The 13828-nt window shown below is 37.7% G+C and overlaps 1 protein-coding gene across 1 annotated transcript; it reads left to right on the plus strand.

The window, feature by feature from the left end:
• Positions 1 to 8560: 8560 nt before the first annotated feature.
• Positions 8561 to 13818, plus strand: LOC147857968 (uncharacterized). Its single transcript, XM_087327578.1, has 10 exons — positions 8561 to 8933; positions 9354 to 9508; positions 9850 to 9944; positions 10391 to 10965; positions 11067 to 11903; positions 12217 to 12377; positions 12486 to 12562; positions 12687 to 12834; positions 13187 to 13336; positions 13482 to 13818. The coding sequence occupies exons 1-10, from the start codon at positions 8561 to 8563 to the stop codon at positions 13812 to 13814; spliced, it is 2904 nt and encodes a 967-aa protein (XP_087183704.1). The 3' UTR covers positions 13815 to 13818.
• Positions 13819 to 13828: the final 10 nt, after the last annotated feature.

The raw sequence follows: 13828 nt of genomic DNA on the forward strand, positions 1-13828 counted from the left end.
TATTATCGATGCCCAAATTTTTGACATAATCACCCAAATGGCCTTAGCAACCGAACATGTAATGAACCTATGTCTAGCATCTTCTTCAAACACCGTACAGAAAAAACATGTCCCATTCGAAATATGTCTTCGTTTTAAGGCCATCGCCAAAGGCAACCCACCAACTATGGCATGACAAAGAAATACCTTTGCACGGAATGAAAGATGAGGCTGCCACCCTGCATCTAAAACTCTACACCACCACTTTACATTTCTAGTAATGCTCCATGTATCCAACACCTTATTTTCTAACCAAGCTCTATCTTCAATCGACTTATGGTACACATCATTAGTGTGCACCACATAAATCGATTTCCCATTACCAAATGACCAATCTTTCCATGGTTCCTCGACCACCAACTCTGGAATTGGGAAAACTAATGTAGGCAATGCCAATATTGATTGCCAAATATACCCATATGTTAGGAAACAGGTCCCTCCGGATGGGAAGTGAGAAGAACAGTGTTGATGAGCAACTCAGCCGAGGCCGAATCCGGATGTGGAGTACCCGGCAACGGAAGACCCGGTGAGAACCGGATGATGAGTACCCGGCAAGGAAGCCCGGTGAGAACCGGATGACGAGTGCCCGGCAAGAGCCGGATGATGCAGGCCCGGTGAGGAGTGCTTACTGGATGAAGGGACATATTCATAAATATGTTTTTGAGAGTCCATTGGGGCTATATTTGTAAATAGCCGAAAAGTCATATTAGTATAAATATGACTTAGGGCAAACTTAGTAGAGTGTTGTATTCATTCTTGTTGGTGCAAGATTTTGAGTGCAACCGTGTACAGAGAGAGAGAGAGAGAGAGAGTGGGAGAGTGAGAGAGAGTGAGAGACGAAGAGGACATTGTCTTTGTTGTAACCGCCGCCTATGGCGAAGACAATGAGCAAGAGGTCGTTGCCTCTGTGTTCATCTATTGCACATTGTAACATAGTGATAGTTTGCAGTCTGTGAACTGCCGTGGTTTTTCCCATGTTTGGGTTTTCCACATAAACATCCTGTGTACTCTTCTCTTTACTGTGTCGTGCGTACATTATCCGTTTTTCTGTGTTTGATCCTAGACTTGGTTGTGGCCGAGCGTTGTTTTAGGAGCGCGTAGTCCTTTCACCATATCCACGTAGTATATGAAACTTATTTCTGATTGTCCGAAAGGCCATCATTTTCCAACGTGACTCTAAAATATGTATATCCGTGTCTCTCTCCCTTTCTTTCTCTCTCTCATACACACACACATTCTCCTTCTGTTGCACAGAATCACACTTGATTCTTTACAATATCATTACACATAATAGCCCCTTCTCGAACTAACTACACCCAATTAAGTCTAGGACGGCAAATCTTCCATTGTCAAGGGCATTTTCCAAACTAGAAATGTTTTAACGACAGACCAACTTGTGAGAATTCTATTAAGAAATCTATCTTCTGGCAAGGTTGTTTTAAACACATTTAAATTCTTAATAAAGGCCCACCTTAATGAGGTTTGTCACAATCCACCTATTGTCGGACACATAGTAGACAACCTATGCATCATCAACTGACTCCAAACACCTTGCATTGGCAACATAGCTCCACACACAAATTTAGAGAGCGAAGCTTTACATTGTGACTTCGAATCCACCAACCCCAACCCACCATTATGTCTCGGAGCAATCAATATTGCCCAAGCTACTTTAGGTCATTTATCTTGTCTTTTTTTTCCTCCCCAAATGGAATTATGGATAAGACATTGCACCTACAAAATATATGACCTAGCAAACAACATAGTAGAAGTAATAGACCATATAGTTACAAGAAGAACTTGGTTAGGTACAATTACACGGCTTGCAAATGACAAGTCAACCGAATCCCAAAGCAACAATTTTATCCTTCGCTTTAAAAGTAGAGGCGCAACTTACACATCCACATTAATGTGAAGTTCCACTTGGCATCCCAAGCAACGAAAAGTGGTTCCATCAGGAACCCATTTTAATTCTTGCAAAGGCATCCAAGTAGGTATCAGATTTTGTAACACCCTAAAACCATAGTATTTATGCCAATTTATCTTTGCTCTAGAAGCTAAGCATAATTCCTCCACTGCTACTTGTAATTTTCTTAAATTATCTTATCATTACCTTGAACATAAATTGTAGTATCATTTGCAAATACTGAAACCAACAATTGTTGCTGAATTGAGGGCAACGACAAACCCGTAAGAGAAACATGTGAATAATTTAAAAATACATTGAAAAGGTTTCCACAAGTAGCACAAGACAGGAATAGGGCCAATGGACAACCTTGACGTACAAAACGTGAAATAGAGAATTTTCTCATTTGTCCACCGACTACCAAAAGCGAACTAAATGTGTCACGATACAGTAAAGCAACATTGCTAATACAATTATTTACCTTTCGTATACTCAAGATTGGACATACATTCATGCCATCGTGGAAGCATCATTTATCAACCTTGCTTGTACTTGGCCCTTGGCATGTGATGTGTTCCCTTCGTTGCTTCAAAATCCATTGTCATATTGTCAACATTATATGTCAAGTGTGTTTGTGAAGCAATGATGTGTTCATGTGTCCTTATTCTGATATTGCCCTATATATAGCAAGCTTGTTGAATGAATAATGAGATGATCTATTGCTAGCCATATTTTAGTGTTGCTTCGTAAGAGATTGCAATAGGGAATAAAGTTGTCAACTCTCTTGACAAACATACAAATCCATTTGGTTGACGCATGGTTTTAAAACAACTTGATGGTAAAGGTGTATTTTAGATTTCCATTGAGAGAGATATGATATCATTGATATAGTTTATGGGTATGCACTAGCTAGTGTTGTCTCACTAATTCATCAACTTGGTCGTATGCTCAATATAATCATCCATACATTGATAAGGAATATGCAACTTACCAAGGGGTTACCATTGAGGTGGTATAATATTGGGGTGATATAATATTGGTCTACGCTTTGTAAATTCAAAGAGAGGTATGATAAATATTTAATGGTAAAACTCCTTTCTCACATTAGTGAGGCCTAATAGTCATTCAAACTTGCAAGTGCTAAACATGGACAATGCACTTACCCATTAATATGTGTGAGCAATAATGTTTAGCTTAATGATCAATTCCATCAAAATTTGATTTGTTGCTCTTCATATAAGGTCCATTACATTCAAGTTGACGTTGAAAATGAATCAAGCATGAACAAAAGGAATACTGATACAACTTTGTTTTAGGGAGGTGCAATAAGTTGTAGTCTTGAAAGAAGATGGTAAGTTAATAAACGTATGGTAGGGTTGAAAACATTGCCTTTCCACACCATTTAAGAGAGTGTAGATGTTCCTACAAATCAAAGCTAACTTGTTTACGAGATTATCTTATTCAAAATCACATAGTGGTAATAAAGTCTCGAGCAATGGGTTTACTATAACATTCATTATAGGAACTCGTTGGGATCGTGCACACTAACAAGTTGCCCTAAAAATAGGTTTGCTCCATGGCCCAAGGATTGAAGATTGAAAAGATGGCTTTGTCAAAGGAAGTACAACATTAGTTGTGATGTCGAAAACTAGTAAAATGTGACAACAGGTAGACAAATTATGTGCGAAGTGAATATTCAGAAATGTAAAATTTAGAAACTTGTAATAACAAGAAAGTGTTTGATTGCAACACCTAGAAATCATTCACTACTTTCAAGACAAAGTCAAGTCTCCTCCAATCTACTTGTCTAGTGCTCCTTTGTCAAGTTGTTATTACACCTTGAATTTATTATATTATTGGTCAAATTCATGCCTCCAAATTTCTTCTGAGTCTTGATAGACTTTGTCAATCTAAAACACAAATCTTGGTGGTTCATAAAAATATGGGCAAAACGTATACCAAAAGATAAACATATCCCTTGTGCCATTTAGTTTAGCGAAGGTTGGAGATTCCGATATTCACAGTCGTTTTCTCTTTCTAACCATTAATTAACCATATATGTAGGGGTTGAATGCATGACGTCATAGTTTCCGTTGAACAATCTGGCGACTGCGTTATATCCATATGTTCCCTCCCCTTGTTTCTTATGTTGCCATGAATTCGATTGTACTCCAATGGTAATTGGCAAGCCTTTCCATGCATCAGGTTGTGGCATAATGTGACAAACACTTGATTTGCCTCATCAACTGATTTTTGGCTTTAATGGACATTAAAAGGTCTCCACTTCTTAGACTTCATTCATCATTAATTCCTATCATCTTCACTTCAAGTTGTGGTCTAAGAGTAAAATCAAGCAAACTAAGTGACACGTTTCACGACAACCTAATGGAGAAAATCAAAGAATATGTAAGGATGAATCTCTTTGGGTTGCATGCAAAGTAAAAAGTGACAATAAGACAATTAAGTGTGATTCAAACTTCATCCTCATGTCTAATGAGATATTTTGTATGTAAATATATTCTGAAAAGGCAACGATGGTCAATAGGTGTGTGTGATGTTATATTTGTACAAGGTAACTTGCCACCCATAACACATCAAAAATACAATACTTGCAATTTTAGACCAAGTGGCAATAAAAGAATCACTTTTAACACATAATAGAGGGGATGGGAGACACTCTTACCTCTCTTTACTTTCTCACCTGGTTTATGTATAAAAACCATTGAATGGGTAAAAGTGGCATAGCTCTCCATAGAAAGTTTTCTACCATATGTATCCACTAGATAGAGATAGAAACTGATAGTGAAAGAGGTAGAACATCTTCTTTCTCCTTTCCTTAATGTGAATAGATGTTTTGAACTCTAACATTTTTTCATGCAAAACGACAAAATTTCCCCCCTGGTTTTTGGATATTTACTAGAATACTACTCAAATCTTTAAAGTTTACCATAATACCCTTTGAAATAGCAATGAAGTATATACTACGTCGAAGTATTCCATTAAATCTTGAAAACTAGGGGGTTACTGTTAATACACGATAAGCTAGGGTGTATTTTTGGGTGTTTCTTTTATCGGGAAAACACACAAGAGTTGAAAATATTCAGACATAAATTTACGTTGATTGTTTGGGCCAGTTGAAAGTAAAGGATTGAAACTATAGACTTAATTTGAAGGTTGAAATTTGTTGGATTCCTGCAATACGCTTTGAAATAGCAATGAATCTTCTACGACATCGAAATATTCATTTAAATCTTGAAAACCTAGGGTTTTCTGTTAATGCACAATAAGATAGGACATATCTTTGGGTGTTTCTTTTATTTCGGAAAACACACACAAGGTGAAAATATTATGACAGATTTTTATGTGGATTGTGTTGGGTGGTTGAAATTAAAGATGTGAAACTATAGACCTAGAACCAAAGTTTGAAATTTGTAGGAGAATCACATACTCTTTAGCTTTCGTCCATGCTTTGTGAATATATATTGAGGGGTAAAAAATTGGGGTTGGCATGTGAACAATTATGTTGAATATGCTTGAGAACTAATTTGAGGTGAGCTCATCAGTTTTCCATGTGATGTCTTTGTGAGAATGAAGATATCATTTAAACGTTTTCTTTCACGTGAATAAATATGGCCAATTCTTAATTTTTCCTATTATCCAATGAAAAATAACCAAGAGAGCAACGTTGTGGGAGAAACTTCAATAACGTTAGAATTAGAGAGCATAAAAGAGAAAATTGCATGTATGGGTGACACCCCATATCAAAATGTTGGAAAGATCAATTGTACCAAAGTGAAAAAATAACCACCCCACATTTTCGCAATCAACCCAGAACAATAACTTATCATTCCATTTTCTTGATTGATTGGCTTTAGGCGTTGTAGATTGTGTTTGCCAACCAAGAAAGGAACAACCACATGAGCAACATACCCATGAATATGTTTAACCTTGCAAAGGAATAACATTGGCATTTCAAGGAAGACTTAGATGTGAAAAGAAAGAGAAATCACATAAGATAGATGACCATAATTTGACATGTAATGTTGGGATCACACATATTTATTCTGTGCTATAATTGTTGAAAACTTGTGCATAGATTGAATATATATACGAATGGTTTCTTATTTATGGATGATTGATCGCTCCCCAAATTCCAAGCCATAGGGTTGTCTAGCTCACGTGAATGAAAACCAAATGGAGGCATTTCAAGTGTGAGATAAAGCATGAAGTTTTCTTCCATGTATCTTGCGATATTGATAACCGATAATTTGGAGAGGAGAAATATTTTTTAGCACTAAGATGACATCTAGAGGTAGCTAAAGTACCGCCTCAAGGACATACAAATTGTTCTCACACAAAAAGCTGCCCTTTAGGGCTAGTTTGGTGGGGTGCTCGAATGGAAATCCATGGCAATGGTGCGATGCAAAATGATTGGGCTGCATTAGACGAACAAACCACACAATACTAAATTTGAATTTTGTGCACACCAATCAAGTTCAAAGCTTTCCCTCGTATCGTGTGTGTACAAATACTAACAATACTCTTTTTCTTCTTCTTCTTTTTTACTTTCAAATAACCCCTTCTATGGATGTATGCACGTTTGTTTTCAATCACAAAGGCATGCATGTAATGTAGATTGGGGTGGGGTCTCGGCTCTGAAGGCATATATGTGTGGAAGGGGATGGTGGAGCTCTTTCCAAGTACATAAGGACGAGGAGGAGAATGAGTAAAAAATAACCGTGTGTGTGGTCCGTGGAGTAAGTAAGTTGTGGTGGTTTCATGGAGAGAATGTTTGTTAAGGTTCTCTTGTACATATAAAATGTACATACATACATATATGTACATATATGGAGGAGGGAACCAACATTTAAATTCTAACCACAAATGTAGGAGAAGGGGGGGGGGGGGGGGGGGGAGGTAAAAAATATGCACAAAAACATGAGGTATGTACATAATTGAATAGTTAGGGTTAGGGTTAGGGTTTAGGTGGGTGTAACTAACCATGGTTATGTGTGGATCTAAATTAATAATCATTTCAGAAGATCTAGAATTAAATAAAAAACTGACACGAAAAAATAGAAGAAGAAAACACGATGGGCAGCATATCATACATACATCAAAGGTTTTGACCTTTGAAATTCAATAAATAAATCTCTCACAAAAGAATCAGAAGCATCACATACACATACACACACACAACGCCGGAATTAAATGCTTTCCTCCCCCCCCCCAAAAAAAAAGGAAGAAAAAAAAGACATTTAAACAAATAACAGTGGGAAGAAAAAGAAGAAAGTAAACGTAGAACACACGAATTTAAACAAAAAAAACAGAGGAAAATAAATAAACAAGTAGATAAAATAAATAAATAAATAAATAGACGTAGATGATCATAATTTCCTCCCCCAATACTTTTGAAGATCCCGACTTAGTTATAAATTATAATAATAACTAAATAAATAAATGAAATACATATGCCTCTCCAAACGAATGAATAAAAAAAAGGACCCCCAAAAGTAAAATAAATAAATAAGGAAAAGGATTTTCGAAATTGTCGCAAAATTTCTATGCCTTATTATTTATTATTAAAAATTTGGCAGAGAGAAAAGAAGAGATTTTCAGCAATTTGTTTTTTTTTAAAATAAAAAATGCGAGGAAAGAAATTTAAAAAAGAAGGAAAAACAAAACAAAACCCCAAATAACAAAAAAGAAAAAAAGCACAAAAATGGATAAATAAAATAAAATAAAATAAAAAAATAAAAAAATAAACAAAGGCAAATTAATTCATAAATGAATGACTGAAGGCTGACAGTGGGAAGAGGAAAGCGATCGATCAGGTATATCCCCAAAAACAAAAACAAAAACAAAAATAAAACTGGATAACGAAATAAAATAATTAATTAATTAATCAATTTAATAAATAAATAAAATACAACAACCCACTTCCTTCAACTACCTAAACGAGAAATATAAATATATAAATTTATATAAATTTATATATTTCTAATTAAGGGAATAAAATTCCTAAACGAAATAAAGAAATTCAAACAATTTTCAAAAAAAAATAAATATACTTCCCCATATTTATTCCCCCCTCTCCTCTGTCTCTGTCTCTCATACAAATTTCTGAGTATTCTCTCTTCTCTCTCTCTCTAATCCTCTATACTTCTGATGAAAATTAATACAAATTTGTTATATTGAAACTCTGCAGATTCGATCTCAATCTCATTTCAATTCGACTCTTCCCCTTCCACCTCCCCCTTTTTCCTTCACTGATTCCTCTGTTTCTCTTCATCACCATCTCCATCTCCATCTCCATCTCCATCTCCATTGTCCTCCTTCTTCAATGATTCCCTGCCTCCGATGCAAAAGAAGAAGAAAAAGAAACAGAAGCAGAAGCAGAAGCTCGACCCTTCCCTTCTTCTGATTTCTGAACAATCCATCCACTTCTTCTGATTTCCGAACAATTTCCGTTATCGATTTTCCTTCTCCCAAATATCTATCTGATCATGTATAGATAGATCCTTCTGATTTTCCTTCATCTCTTCCGTTGTGTCCTCTTTCATTGTTTACTGCATTCTGATTTGAGCAGGCAGTAGTCTTCTTCTGATGATGATGATGAAGAAAACAGCAACAACATTATCATCATCATCATCAACAACAACACCAACAGAAGCAGCAGCCATAGCCATAGACACAGCCACAGCCACAGCCACAGCAAGAAGAGGAGGAGGATTAGGCAACAGCAAGTCGGGTGGAGGAGCAGCCATGGCAGCAGGAACTTACAGGAATTCCAATCCAGGCCCTGGAGATGGAGGTGGAGGTGGAGCTTCTGGTGATTCCAGGGATGCAGAGGGGGAGAGCGTGGTAGTGGCAGTGAACGCGTCCAAGGAGATGAACAGGCACGCCCTTGACTGGTCCCTTGCCAACATCCCTCTCCACCCTGGGGACCATCTCACCCTCGTGGCCCTCCTGCAGGCTCCATCCCAAGGTTCAATTTCTTCCATTTCTCGCCTCAATCCCTAATCTTTCTGTCATCAACATATACTTCCACAATGTCTAATGCCAATGTCTGTGCAATATCCATGTAATGCATTGCTTTCCATTTGTGTATGCAATGAATTGCAATGTCTGTGCATATCTATGTAATGCATCTCCATATATATACATTGCTTTCCATTTGTGTATGCAATGAAATTGTATGCATTTCTGTACTATTGCTTGATTCCTAAACTGCCTCTCTCTCTCTCTCTCTCTCTCTCTCTCTATATATATATATATATATATATATATATATCTGTCTCTGATCCTAAATCTCATGTTTCCTGATTAGCATTTCCGAATCATCTTGCACAAATGTTCTGATATGTGTCTGTGTGTGTGTGTGCGTAAAAAAAAAACTATTTTGCAGGAAGAATGAGGCTGTGGGGTTTACCCAGGTTAGCAGGGGATTGTGCGAATCGATCAAGCAAAGGAGGGAACAGGAAGAGAGATATGGAGGAGGAGATGAAAGACCTCTACATCTTCACACTGCAACAGATCCAGAGTCTCTGTGATTCCAAACAGGTATCTTCATGTATGCCTACCTATATGTTCCAATTTTTCATCATGTTATTGCCTAAACCAATCAATGCTACACCCAAACAACATAAAATCCGAATACTTAATGCTAAATAGTAAAGCCAAAAAATCAGATTCCTAAACAGGAATCTCCAAACAATAATGCCTTAAACAGTGATCCCTAAATCTCATCACTTACCCTAAACCTAAACACCAAACCCTAAGCTTTAACCTCCCCCTAAACCAATGAATTCAAAACCATTCTTAAGCATAAATCCCTGGTTTCTTTCATATCATCCACTATACTACTAACTCTCTCTTCATCTCCACCCACATGTATTTCATAGGTCAAGGTTAGTGTAAGGGTGGTCTCAGGTGCTTGCAAAGGAGCAGCTGCCATGGAAGCTCAGAAAGTAGGGGCCACGTGGGTTGTTCTAGACAGGTGAGCTTTTCATTGCCTTTTCTTTCTCTTGTTTTAGTTGTTTTAATGCATTAAGAATTCTGTGTTGTAATGTTTCCTTATTATTTGTGGTACATTTTTGGTCATGTTTTCCTACAATCTCACCGGGCATTATGAGCATTCTGTACTGTATTTTGTGGTGCATTATACCTCTCATATTCCCTTGCAATGCTCAACATTATCAACTACATTTGCATCAAAATTCCTATATATTGTGCCTTGTGTTTTCTGAGATAGATTGCACGCAGTCTGGAGTGTTCCCACATGGAAACATATGTTGCCATATCCTCATATTGATCTATATTGTAAGGTTAATTCCTGAAGTTTTTTGTTTATTGGTAATTTGTGATACATTCATTAAGTCGCGTTTTGCAAGATGAAAATCTCTGAAGGCTTCTTGGGCTGTATCCTTTGTTAATGGTTACCAGCCAACTGAAGAAAGAAGAAGCCAAGTGTTGTGTGGATCAGCTTCAATGCAATCTGGTCATAGTGAAGCGGCAAGATGCGAAAATCCTTCGTCTTAACCTCATGAGGTCCTCGGAGATCAACTCAAGGAATGTGGAAACAATTCCACACCCAAAGTGTACACAACCGTCAACGAACATACAAGAAACCCGAGCACCTCCTGATTCATCAGCACATAGCATTTCAGAAGAACCCAATTCCTCAAGCAGCCCTGAAGTTAGAACACCTTTCACTGTAACTGACAAAGGTACTTCCTCTGCCACCAGCTCAGATCGGGGAACATCTCCGGCCCTCTGTACCGAAGCTGCTGTGAAAACATATACAAATCCTGGAGATTTCGGACCTTTGACTATTGAAACTGATACTGATTCGGAGTATGAGCCTTCTAAGGATGAATGTAGTGATGAAGAATCATGCATCAATGTGAGAATCCCAGTTTCCAAAACCGCTAATGCAAGCCCTGATCTGTTTTATTCCAAACGCGCTTATGATAACATTCCTCTACAGCATATGTGGCCAGATTTTGGCATAGCAAATGGTAATACTTAGCACATTTCCCTTTACCTTTGCTTAATTTAATCCTAAACCCTTACTTATTCTATACTTTTTAACCTTGTTAATGATTCCTCAATGTTGCAGCACATAAAGAAGGGCTATATTCGATGGATCCATGGATGCAGATGGCCAAAACAAGGCCCAACTCCGGAAATGCTACACCAAAAGTGTTTGCCCAACATCAAGGAAGGTTGTCAACGCCAACATCTCCTCTAGGATCATCAAAGAAGAGGCTTTCTGGAAGCTCTAGACTTTCCTTCAGTATGAGAGAAAGCTTGGCAACAGAGGCAATGAGACTAAATTCTTCATCTAATAGGCAACTGCCTTCCAAGCTTAGCACCAACTCTATGAAGATGCTTTTCGATAAAGATCCTAAGAACTCATGGTCAAAGAGAATGTTGGCCACAGATGACCTCCTAGAGAAGCTCTCTAAATGGAATCCAGAGCAACGATTAGAAACAGAGGACGGCGACTATTTCATGAAATTAAAGGGTGTAGATCTTGAGCGAACATCAAGTGTGAGAAGGGCAGTGTCCTTATCTAAGCATACTCCTCCGGGTCCTCCACCATTATGCTCTATTTGTCAGCACAAAGGTCCAGTGTTTGGGAAACCTCCTAGAAGGTATACATATGCTGAATTAGAGCTTGCGACCGGAGGCTTCTCTACAGCAAACTTCCTTGCAGAAGGAGGTTTCGGATGTGTACATAGGGGTGTTCTTCCAGATGGTCAAGCTGTGGCAGTTAAGCAACATAGGCTTGCTAGTTCACAAGGTGATATCGAGTTTTGCTCAGAAGTAGAAGTTTTGAGCTGTGCACAACACCGCAATTTGGTGATGCTCATTGGTTATTGTATTGAAGACAAACGCCGGCTCCTCGTCTATGAATTTGTCTGCAATGGATCTCTTGACACTCATCTTTATGGTATGGTATACATATTTTCCTCTTCATATATTGTTTCTTAATGTTTGGGAACCAACTCCATGAAATTCAGCCATTGCATTGCGAGTTCTCCGGATTTCATTGTTAAATTAAGGGTCAGACACCTTGTGAAATCTCTTCATTATGATGCAATCTCTGGAAGCTCTTTGTTAGAGATATACTTATTAGCTCATCATTGTAAATCATTCTGGTGTGGACATAGATCTAGGGTTTTGTAATTAGATAGGGTTAGCTAGTCTTTTAGGTTCATCTGGTTTACCATAATTCATGTACAATATTGTTAATCATTTTGAAGGGCGGGAGAAGGGTTGCTTAGAGTGGGCAGCACGTCAGAAGATTGCTGTTGGTGCTGCTCGGGGTCTAAGATATCTGCATGAAGAATGTCGGGTTGGATGCATTGTCCACCGTGACCTGAGGCCGAACAACATTCTTCTTACACATGATTTTGAACCAATGGTAAAATTACTCTTCATTTCGACGTCATTCTCACCGTCTTTTCTTTCTATGAACACATCTCTGATGGATATATTCTTTGCTTCATCATTTATTCATTCATTCATTTAGGTTGGTGATTTTGGATTAGCAAGATGGCAACCGGATGGTGATCTTGGCGTTCAAACTCGAGTTATTGGAACATTTGGGTAAATAAAAAGCATTTGAGCATTTCATTAATATAATTAAACACTACTCTCCCCAACTCATTTTGCGATACATGATGAAAGTTTTGATGCAGCTAACATGTGTGTATAAATGAAATAAATACAGGTATTTAGCCCCTGAATATGCTCAAAGTGGGCAAATTACCGAAAAAGCAGATGTCTACTCATTTGGAGTGGTGCTATTGGAGCTTGTTACGGGGAGAAAGGCTGTAGATCTGAATCGTCCGAAGGGCCAACAATGCCTTAGTGAATGGGTAGGGTTGCATTTCTATCTCATCATGGGAAGATCAAAAAAATATAATTACTGCAATGTGTTATAATGCTGGATTAAACAATAACGAGATTTGTGTTGAATTCCTAGTCTAAAACAATCATGTAACTTGAAACCAACGAGGTCTTAACCGTGTGAGCTAAATTGATAGCACAATATGTTAAAACATTGTTGGATTGTTATATTGTAATTGGTTCTTTTATATTGCACAAAATTTTGGTGTTGCGACATATTGCATTAGATTCTTTCTGGAATTTTGAGCAATGTTTTGTATTTAAGTTTTTTCCATATGGTTTTTTTTATTACTTGTGATGGATGATGTTGTGCACTTGCAGGCACGACCAATATTGGAAGAAAACGCAACAGAACGACTAATTGATCCTCTATTGAATGGTAATTATTCAGATCACGAAGTTTATTGCATGTCACATGCAGCTTCTCTATGTATACGGAAAGACCCGCATCATCGACCTCGGATGTCCCAGGTACATAAGCATATATAACAATTGCCTTTGATGCTCATTTGCTCATATAATGGGGCATTGAATGTCCATTTTCATAAGTTTACTGATCTAACCATCCTGCATATGTAATTGATGCTTTGTATGTTGCAAATGTATGTATGTATAGGTCTTAAGGATGCTTGAGGGTGATGTGGTGATAGATAAAAGTGGGTCATCCACACCATTCTATGGAAGTAGAAAGATAGGATATGATAACAGTAGTAACACTATATACGGTAGCCGAAGCAGCCGAATGTTCAATGAATATGCAGTGAATCGAGCGACAGGTCTAGCTTACTCTCAATGGAGGGATTTCAATCATCCATCACTACCAATGGAGTCACTCACAATTGGGACCAATGGCAACAAAACTGTCAGTAACATGTCCTATGAGGCATTGAAAACTGCATACAAGGATAGGTGCAACACAAGGAGACTCTCTTATGAAGACATCATATGAAAAAGAGTTTTTTT

This window comes from Azolla caroliniana, unplaced genomic scaffold, assembly GCF_043228905.1.
Source record: "Azolla caroliniana isolate FFs.n. ecotype wild unplaced genomic scaffold, voAzoCaro1.0.p SCAF_11, whole genome shotgun sequence".
NCBI classification, from domain to species: domain Eukaryota; kingdom Viridiplantae; phylum Streptophyta; class Polypodiopsida; order Salviniales; family Salviniaceae; genus Azolla; species Azolla caroliniana.

Excerpts from the sequence above, each read along its gene's own strand:
- LOC147857968 (XM_087327578.1), top strand. The coding sequence starts at position 8,561 with ATGAAGAAAACAGCAACAACATTATCATCATCATCATCAACAACAACA. Across the intron at positions 12,835-13,186 it reads AACAATGCCTTAGTGAATGG|GCACGACCAATATTGGAAGA; the intron begins GTAGGGTTGCAT and ends GTGCACTTGCAG. Across the intron at positions 13,337-13,481 it reads ATCGACCTCGGATGTCCCAG|GTCTTAAGGATGCTTGAGGG; the intron begins GTACATAAGCAT and ends ATGTATGTATAG.